The sequence below is a fragment of the Catharus ustulatus genome, chromosome 3 (assembly GCF_009819885.2).
Source record: "Catharus ustulatus isolate bCatUst1 chromosome 3, bCatUst1.pri.v2, whole genome shotgun sequence".
NCBI classification, from domain to species: Eukaryota; Metazoa; Chordata; class Aves; order Passeriformes; family Turdidae; genus Catharus; species Catharus ustulatus.
The window spans coordinates 16,271,690-16,281,287 of record NC_046223.1 but is presented as its reverse complement, the minus strand read 5'-3'; the positions used below and the strand labels follow the sequence as shown (position 1 = coordinate 16,281,287).

At 45.1% G+C, this 9,598-nt stretch overlaps 1 protein-coding gene across 1 annotated transcript; it reads left to right on the top strand.

Moving 5' to 3' along the window:
• The first annotated feature begins 566 nt into the window (after window positions 1-566).
• On the top strand, window positions 567-7,126 carry EPCAM (epithelial cell adhesion molecule). Its single transcript, XM_033055508.1, has 9 exons — window positions 567-792; window positions 1,166-1,273; window positions 1,841-2,081; window positions 2,354-2,419; window positions 3,624-3,687; window positions 4,042-4,143; window positions 4,310-4,507; window positions 4,894-4,935; window positions 5,561-7,126. The coding sequence occupies exons 1-9, from the start codon at window positions 726-728 to the stop codon at window positions 5,600-5,602; spliced, it is 930 nt and encodes a 309-aa protein (XP_032911399.1). The 5' UTR covers window positions 567-725; the 3' UTR covers window positions 5,603-7,126.
• The last annotated feature ends 2,472 nt before the right edge of the window (window positions 7,127-9,598 follow it).

The following is a 9,598-nucleotide window of genomic DNA, read 5'->3' as shown; positions in this document are numbered from 1 at the left end:
TCCCTGCTTGCTCTCGGCTCGCCGAGAGGGGAATGGAAACCCGCCCCGCCTGTCCCGGGGGAAGAGCGCGGGGCCGCCGGGCAGGGCAAAGCCCGCAGGGCTGCCCCGGTGCTCCCAAGGTCAGCGGCGGGCGCGGGGAGCGCGGGGCCGGGAGGGACGGGGCTCTGCTCCCTCTGCCGTGTGTCACGGGGCGAACACGCCCGGGAGCTCCCGGCCATGACTAACACTTTCCCCTCGACGGCGGGGGCAGCTGTGCCCCGGCTCCCCGCGGCAGCCCCGGCCCGCCGCCCCTCCGCCCAGGCGGGGCAGTTTCACAGCCCCGGTAAAAAGCGGGCACGGCCGCGCCTCAGCCCGCCCCTCGCACGGCCGCTCCCCCTCCATTCCCATTCCCATTCCGCAGGAGAGGCGCAGTCGGGGCCGGGCCGGGAGCGGGTCCCGCCCTGCCCCAGCCAGTTTCGCCCAGGTGCGGGGGGAGGCGGGCGCGGCGCTGGTTTAAGAGCGCGCCCGGCGGGCTCGGGGGAGGAGCCGCCGCCGCCGCTCCCCCCGCGCGTCCCAGGTGTAACCGGAGCCGGGAGGGCGCGGCGCACCCACCACCAGCACCTGCGGAACCTGTCGGGCGGCTCACACCGCTCCGCCGCCGCTGCCGCGCACACACCGCTCCCTCTCTGCCCGCGTCCCCGAGGACCTTCCCGCGGCTTTTCCGCGCCCCGCCGCCCTCCCCAGCCATGAAGCCGCTCTGCGGGGCTGCGCTCCTGCTGCTGCTGCTCTGCGCCGCCGTCTCTGCCCAGAGCCGTGAGTGCCCGTGCCCCTCTGTCCGCCCCGCTGCTGGCCGAGCTCCCCCGCCCCGGCACCCCCTCCTGCCCTCCGCTGAGCGCCCTGTGCCGCCCAAGTGACACCGTCCCTGTCCGCCGGGGCGCGGAGGGGCAGGAGCGCCCGGCCCCCAGAGCGCTCCTTTGTCCGCGCCCCGAGGGGAGCCCCGGCGTTCGGGAAGGGAGGGCGGGTGGCCGGGGGGGAGCGGGGGGTGCGGGCACGCCACGCCCGGCCGGCGAGGGGCGGCTTTGTTCGTCCTGCCCGGCGCCGGAGCGCGGGTGGCGCTGGCGCTCGGTGACCGGCTCGGTGGCCCGCGGTGCCCGGCGCTCGGCTCACGGCCGCGCTTCTCTTGCAGCGTGTGTCTGCGAGAAGAACAAGCGTGTTACCAACTGCAGGATGGACAGCGGCGTGTGCCGCTGCGAGGCCATCGGCTCCCCCGGTGTCACCGTGGACTGCAGCACCCGTGAGTAGAGAGGCACGGCCGTGCGGGTGGCACGGAAAGGCGCCCGCAGAGCGCCGGGGAATATGTGAGAATTTGAGTTCCCAGCAAATCATGGAGGCGAGGAAGTAGTGCTTCTTCCTGGTCTTCCAGGTCAACCGGTGTTGGAAGATAAGCGTTCAGGGTTTCTCTGCTTGTACTGATGCAGGCTCACATCTCCTCCTCTATATTTGTTCTCCGGTGGCAAGAATTTCTTGAAGATAAATGTGTAGCTTCCTTGTAAGCACATATCCTCACTTTTCCTACAAGTCTAAAGGGGAAAGAGCCTTGTGACAAGACCTCCCTCTGGGCTCAAGCTCAGATAAGCTGTGAGAAATGGAAGCTGTAAGTCCTAAGGCTGGATTTGTGGGGCTGACATAGCCCAGTTGTATTGATTCTATGCACCACCTACGCATTAGACATCTCTTCTTCCGTGTAATGGCTTCGAATGTAGTTGCCGCTGATGTAACCTTTTGTTTGTACGGGCTCAGAGCTCTGTTTTGGACATGCGTGGTCTGATGCTGCTTAACGCGACTTTCTGGTTATTTTTAGTGACTTCAAAATGCCTGCTAATGAAAGCAGAAGTGATGGGCTCAAAATCGGGTCGTCGTGAGAAACCAAAAGATGCGTTTGAGGATACCGATGGCCTCTATGATCCCGAGTGTGAGAACACCGGTGCTTTCAAGGCGAAGCAGTGCAATGGAACCACCTGTTGGTGTGTGAATACAGCGGGAGTTAGAAGAACTGACAAACATGATTCAGACTTGAAGTGCAAAGAGTTAGTCAGAACGATGTAAGTCTTTCAACAGGGTGTGCTGTGACATGAAAACATTCCTGTGTGAGGCTCTGCCTTGTGTGAATGATGCACTGGGGATGAATGAAGATGGTGCAATCAACACTTGGTTACTGCTGGGTTTTTTTTCTTCAGAAACAAGGAGGCATTGGATGGGTTTGGAAGAGTCTTTGCTTGGCTTGGTTTTGTCTCATTGTTCAGTTTTTTAACCTGGGGTTAGATTGTTTTGGTATGTTTTATATGCCTGTTCAAGAATATTCATTGTACTTCAGGTGGATCATTATTGAAATGAAACATGCTGAGAGAGATGCTCCTCTGAATGCTGAATCTTTAAAGAAGTAAGTGATGATAGTAATGTGTCGTGGTAGTGTATGCATGTCCTGCTAGATATCTAGTGTATTTCTAAACAGTTGCTAAAAGCACTGTAAGACCTGTGAACTCATTTGGAAGACATCTTAGAAGTGAGCTGTTGATCCTTCGTAGAATTGTTTTAATCTGTATTGGAAACAAATTAACTCCTAAAGAGATTCTCTTCCATTTAAAACTGATGGCTAGGTTTTTTTCCCCCTCAAATCAATATACTATAAGAAATGGAAGGTAATGGATGAAACTGTTCAGAAAGTAAACTGACAAAAGTGGCAAAAGGACTACATAGAAGTAATAGGAGGGAAACAAACGATTAGCCTTTTCTTTCTTGTATTTTTTTTTCCATTTTGTTAAAACAAAATCCTACTTGTAGCTATTAGTTCACCTCCTTTCCAGAACAAATGCTGCTGTCCTGTAGCTCTTGCTCTGAGCTCTTAAAACTGGTAAAGCCTCTTTTATCCAACACAGATGTTTATTTTACAGTAAGTGCATCTTCACTGTTAGGAGTTAATTGAACTCTAGTATGAGGAGAGTGCACTGGCTTTGGTTGGGGCAGAGTTAATTTTCTTGGTAGCAATTGGTGTGGTGCTGCGTTTTAGACCAGTGACCAAAAAGGTGTTGGTAAATCTACCAGAGTTCTAGCTGCTGCAGAGCAGTGCTTACATAATGTCAAGGCCTTCTCAGACTCATTCTGCTGGCCCAGTGAGTAGGCTGGGGATGGGCAAGAGGCTGGGAAGGGGACAGGGCTGACCTGAATTGACTGAACACTGTTGTATAGTGTCATGTTCAGCAGTAAATCTGGGGGAAAGTTTTTTCCCAAGTAGCCATTGCTCAGAGGTTGGCTGGACATTGATCTCTCAGTGATGACTGATTGTATTTACATCACTTGAGGTTTTATATTTCCCCCACCCAGCCCTTTCACTTCCTGGACTGTTTTATTTTAACCGATGAGGGTGGTTTTTTTTTTTTTTCCCCTTTGCATTTGCCTTTGTGACTCTTTTCCCAATCCTGCTAGGGAGAAGTGAGTGAGAGACAAGGTGAGGGTTTAGCTGATAGCTGAGGTCCGCCCACCACAGAGACTGCAGAAGAAAACAATTACACCATTCTTCTCTACTTCTCAAATGCTTTATGTAAAATAATACTGTTTTTACAGCCATGGCTTTCATATTCTTGCAGGTTTTTCACGGACACCATTACCAGTCGTTATCAGCTGAATGGCCGCTATATAGCCAGTGTCCTGGTAAGAGTCACAAAGTTTAGTAAAGTATCAGAACTTCATTTTGTTGTAACTTAAACTAATTGACTAATGCAATACAGCGTGAATTCTAGTAGAAGCTCTCAGAATAGTGATTAGTTAGCAAATAGCTGAACAGAAATGCTGAGAAACCACCCTGCTCTCCTTAGTCTGTAAGATAACTTCTTTGCTTCACTTAGAAAGTGGAATTTGAATCCTACTGTAAACAGTTGGCTTCAGTTCAAGAACCATAAACTTGAACCAGGATGCAAGTTCACAAACTGGATCATAATGTTTTGGTGAATATTTGATAGCTGGATTTAAAGTACCTTCTTAATACCATACTTTTTTTTTTTCCAGTATGAAAACCCTTACATTACCATCGACTTGAAGCAAAATTCCTCAGAGAAATTGTTGGGAGAGGTGGATATAGCTGATGTGGCCTACTACTTTGAAAAAGATGTGAGTTAGTCGTGGGTAAAGCCTGCCAGAGGCTGGGTGTGTGTCTTGCACTGCACTCAGAAGTCTGGCTGTGTACTGGCTAATAAAGCAAGGTGAATTATTCTTGTGACAGGATAAATGCCTACTACAATGTGAACTAGCAAGTCTCTTTTCCTCTCTGTTTTAGGTAAAAGGTCAATCCATCTTTCACAGTAATCCTGGACTAAATGTCAGCATTGACAACGAGCCAGTGAAGCTTGAGAAGACAGTGGTCTACTACGTTGATGAAATAGCACCGGAGTTTTCCATGAAGTCTCTGACTGCTGGCGTTATTGCTGTCATTGTAGTGGTGGTAGTAGCAGTAGTGGCGGCAATTGTTGTTCTGGTGAGTTCTAACAAAGCTTCCAAGCAGAACGGTACTGGTCCAACTTAGGAAGTAACAGCATGTATGTTTGGACTCTGACAAAAGTCTTCCTTTGTAAATTGGCTTGCTTCTTCAGACTTGGGAGGTGGGAAATTGGTGATGGGCACACTGTCTCAGGTTACAACTGAAGGGTGTCACCCGGAAAACAAGTACTGGGAACAATTCACAGAGGTGAACAAAGTGCTTCCTGGTTTAAAGTAGTTGAGTGTGACCAACAGCCTTGTTTGTACCCACCTCACCTTGGAAGGATGGGGAATGGACAACTTCGGGTTTTGTGTGTTTTAGTCAAAACCAGATAAGTTGCTTGTTCATCAAGACTTTAAAAATATTTCATCCTTCTCTTACAGGTCCTTACAAGGAGGAGGAAAGGGAAGTACGTGAAAGCTGAGGTAATTAATTTCTGTTTATGGTGCATATGTGGGGAGGAGGTTGACCAGGAATCCAGAAACTCCGAAATTTGTTGGTTAAAAGCCTGCTTTGGGTGTTTCAGATAAATTTAAGGAGACTGAAAGTATTCAAATTGTGTAGCTAGTTTTCACATCTGTGTAGTTCTGCACTAGTTTCAAAGGCAGCTGATGATCTGCTGCTTTTCCCAGGGCTGAGGGGGTGGGGTTTGGTTTTACTGCAAATTCTATTTTACATATGAATAGCAAAGGGCTGTGCAATCCACAGGATGTGCTGATAGTCTTGTTCTGTGGTGAACAAATACCTTTACTGAGGTATTTGCATGGATCTTGCAGTTTCCATTGAAGAGCTACTTTCCTGGTGCTTCACGCCAAGTGTGGAGCCTTTTGTGAAGGAATCCAAACAATGTTGTAGCTAAATAGTATTGTCTGCTTCCTGCATCTACCCTAAGTAGTGCTGCTTTTTTTTATTTTTAATTTTAAATCTGGTGGGTTTGTCATGGTTGGTTCTGTTAGTGTTGCATCCAATCCAATTGCTAATGAAAATCTGAGCTGTTAAGTCCCAATGATTTATTGGTATGTTTATCTCCCTCTACCTCCTCCCCTTCAGGTGAAGGAAATGAATGAAATGCATAGAGGACTGAATGCTTAACTAAATCAACTGAAGACAAGCCACATTCAAGCAAGAAGACAAAAACATTGGAGGCATGAATCTTAACTCTTTAAAGTTTCCTCCTGAAAGGAAGGCAATTGTGCTCACTTAATGATTGTTAAAACTCTTAACAACCAAGACTGATAACTATTCAACTACTTTTACTATTTGTTGAGAGTTAAATGCACCATCTTACTTGAGTAAAACTTAACTATTGCTCCCTGATTTTATTTTTTTTATGATGATGAAACGAGTTGACAATTGCTGTTACTAGGGTTTTGGAGCATACATGCCTTAAATGCTTATTTTACCCTTGTTGAGAGTTCCATTGAAAGTAATGATATTGTAGCCATGTTGTAATGAGATTGTCTCCTATATAACTGAACACAACGTTTTTATGGCAGTTTGTACATATTTGAAGTTGCTGTAACTTTTTTATGACTTGAATTAATAAAACTTTGAAACAGGCTTCTAATTCTTCCATGGTGAAATGATAATCTACTAAGTTATCATGCTTACAAATTTGTAGTTTGATAACTTCAAACAAGGAACCTCAGCATAGTTGAAAATAATTCTAGAACTCCAACTTCCAGTGCCCTCTAGTATCTCAGTAGCATGATATTTTTTCTTAAAGCTGTGAAAAGTGCAACAGGAGTGAAATGATAATATACAGATTGTTGCATAAAAAAACAACAGGCTGAGAATGCAGTAATTTCAGAAATGCATAGACTGATCTTTCAATGCTATCTAAGTATTTAAAATAAGTCTCTAACCTAGGACATCTCTGGTGCAGGGGTGGGGGTGGACAGGCTTTGCATCTGATGGTGGAGCTGGGGGAGAGCAATTTACCCCATTACTGGGATTTTTGTCTGTGGCAAACTCCTTGCACAGTAAGGAGCTATTTCTGCTGTTGCTCTCTGCCAGAGGTGCTGACCAGACTGCCACAGGCTCTCAGCCTCTCAGGACATGAGAGCGTGCTTTGGCTGTCAGTAACCTGTACCATGGATGTTGGCTAGCATGTCTGATTTATAAAGGAAATGCTGTAACTCCTGTTGCCAAAGAAATAATGAGATGCAAGATAAGGAACTGAATGACAAACCTTGTTACTAATGTGTGTGTTTTGACCCACCCTGGCTAAAACAGGAAAAGTGGGATAAATTACTGAGAGGATGTTCTACCTACAGTTCATTAAATTAAATGTGAAGCGTGTTCTATCAATATGCCCTGCGTATGACAGGGAATTTGCTGAACTCTGGTTGTGGTATCTCCACTGTCACAGTTCACCAGTATCCCTTCTGCCCTGTGCAAGCATGGTACCTCACATGTGTGCATTGCTGTGTTGGATAGTGCACAAAAATCTTCAAGCAGAGACTTTACTGGAATGTTTTGCAGGCTTTTCAGGCAGCTTTGTCAGTGATACATTCTGCAGGGCAGGCTCTCCCTCTGTGCTATTCTCTTTCTCCCCAGGTGTGCAGGCCATCTGCTGAGGTGTGATGCATTTTGTACAATTCTGTAAGCTGTTAACTAAATAAAGCCAAGTTTTCAGTAAAGTGGTCATGTGTATTACTGTCTTCCCCAATGCTTCAGTTTCTATCTCCTCTGCTTCCTTAAAATGCCTGCAATATGGTGACCTTGCCATTTCTTTCTTCACCCCAAAAATCTAATGCCATTGTTTTCTCTCCTCCTTCTTCCCTCCCTGCTTCACAGCATATTTCTGGCCTGTGGGATGGAAAGAGGTGTTGTGGGCTGGGCTGGAGCTTCACGTGTGCAGACTTGACTGGACAGGCTGGTACACAGCTGCTGTGTGGCCTGGACCTTGTCCCAATTGGTTTGTTTGAACATCATCTTCTCCCTGCTTTTCCCACACTGCAGGGAGGCATTCAGACACTTTCCCACTTTTTTTTTACTCAGTGGAGCTTTTTATGTCTGATGTGAAGCTTAGTGCTGTATCGTGGTCTTCCTTGTCAAACTTGCCTGAAACCAGCTAGGGGATTAGAAAACCAGAAAGTTTACAGAAATTCTTAAAAACCCCAGACTTTAACTAAATCCACAACTGAAAGGAAAGCACTGTTTCTAAACTCAGTTACTGTGGTACTAACATGTGCTGCTCAGATCTCAAAATGGTGATCAGTAATAGTTTTTCATTAGTTTCCCACCATAAATAGTTTTATTGATATGTTGGCCTTTGTTATTCTATTTACTAAAGACTGCACTTGTCCAGCTGCATAAAAGTGTGTATTTATAGAGAAATGGAAAAAGATGAGGGGAAAAATACCAGAGAAATTAGTGTATTGGTATCCTGCAGCTTACTGTTTTATAGATTTTTATACCAAGAGGAGACTAATGTGATGAAATTTAAAGGAGAAAAAAAAAAGCCATTATCAGATTGTGTCAATTCTCCACATATGTATGTGATAGTTCTCATATACAGAGCAATATGGCAAAAACTGATTGCTACTGAAAAATAACATTAAATGGTCGCTATTTTCATACTTGGATACTATTTTTAATACTATAGGAAAATATTCAGCAAAGTTAAGAAGAGAGTTACCTGTAAAAGAAACAGACTAATAGAACTTAATAAAGGACTAGTAGTCACTGCATCAATTTTTAACTAGGTAAATGTTTTGATGCTTCCATTTGCCTTATTCATTAACTTCCTTATGTGAAGGAGCATATTTTTAAAATCTAAAGCTCTGCATAAATTTGAGATACCATGTTTCCTCTCTTCTCACATAATGTTAATTTTGAGAAAGCATATGAAGGGCAGATTGAAAATGTATTAAGACTGGATAAATGAGATTTTTGTATTACAGAGAGGAATAGACACAAACTGCAAGAAACCTTAGTAATGATACATATCTTTGTCCCTATGTACAGCATTGGAAAATAGTATTTGTATAGGCAAGTGCAAATCGATTACTTCCTCATTATTATGCTACTAAATATATGTTATTATTACTGCTAAGTAAAATTAAATATTAAGTAAAGACAATTACAGACTTCTTAGAAGAGGGTATGCTAATAATATATTTGAGAAAACATGACTTTATCCAACTTTATTCTAAGAACTGAGTAATGCCAAAGCACAGTTTCCACAGCTAGAAAATGAAAGGTCAGTGTTGCATCTGTGGAGTCTGTTGACAGTACTGCATCCATTACTCTCCTGAACAGTCAGAGTAGTTTGGTGGGAGAAATAACACTGTTTGTGAACCATGTTGATTTATATCCTCATCTGCTGGGCTTTCATCACCAGAATGCAGTGACTTTGGATGACATGAAACAGCCAGAAAAATACTCTGGGAAACTAAAAATGCTAGCAGCTCTGCTGCTCCAACTTTACAAGTGCTAGTTAGGGAATTCTAGCTGTTCCCAGGAGAAGCTGCAGTCTGGTAAAGGTCCGTCCTAGGGCATGCAGGCAGTCAGGCACACTCAAGGGTGCCTTGTATGTTTGGAATAGGTGAGTCCAAACCCAGAAAGTTTTATGAACTTTGTTAAAATCCTTGTCTTAGCAGGGACATGCAAGGGCAGTCATGCACAAAAAGGAGGTGGTGTGTGATGGTAGAGGAAACACTGACCAGCTCAGAGTGTGTGAAAACCTCACACATGTAAGAGGTGATTTTTTTTCCTCTACTATCCTCTAAATGTACTGCAGAATTCTTACGCTTGCCTGCCAAGTAGAGCATGGCTGTGCCAAACCTGAGTGGAAAAAAGTAAACAAAAGAAAGTTAAAAGGTTTCTAAAAGGCAACAGCCATATTTTCTGTTTTCAAACTTACCTTATCTAAATATTCTTATCTTGTTAATGTTAAATCTCTGCTGCACTTTGATGCGTGCGCACACGCAGATACCCATCAATCTGATACCAGATTTTCTGGTGACATCCCCACCAGCTCGGAAGCATTAGAGCTGCCACTGATCACAGCTGTCTTCTAATTAACCACTGGTGAAAAATAATTTATTTTTTATCTTTTTCTTTCTCTGTAAAGTGATTAAA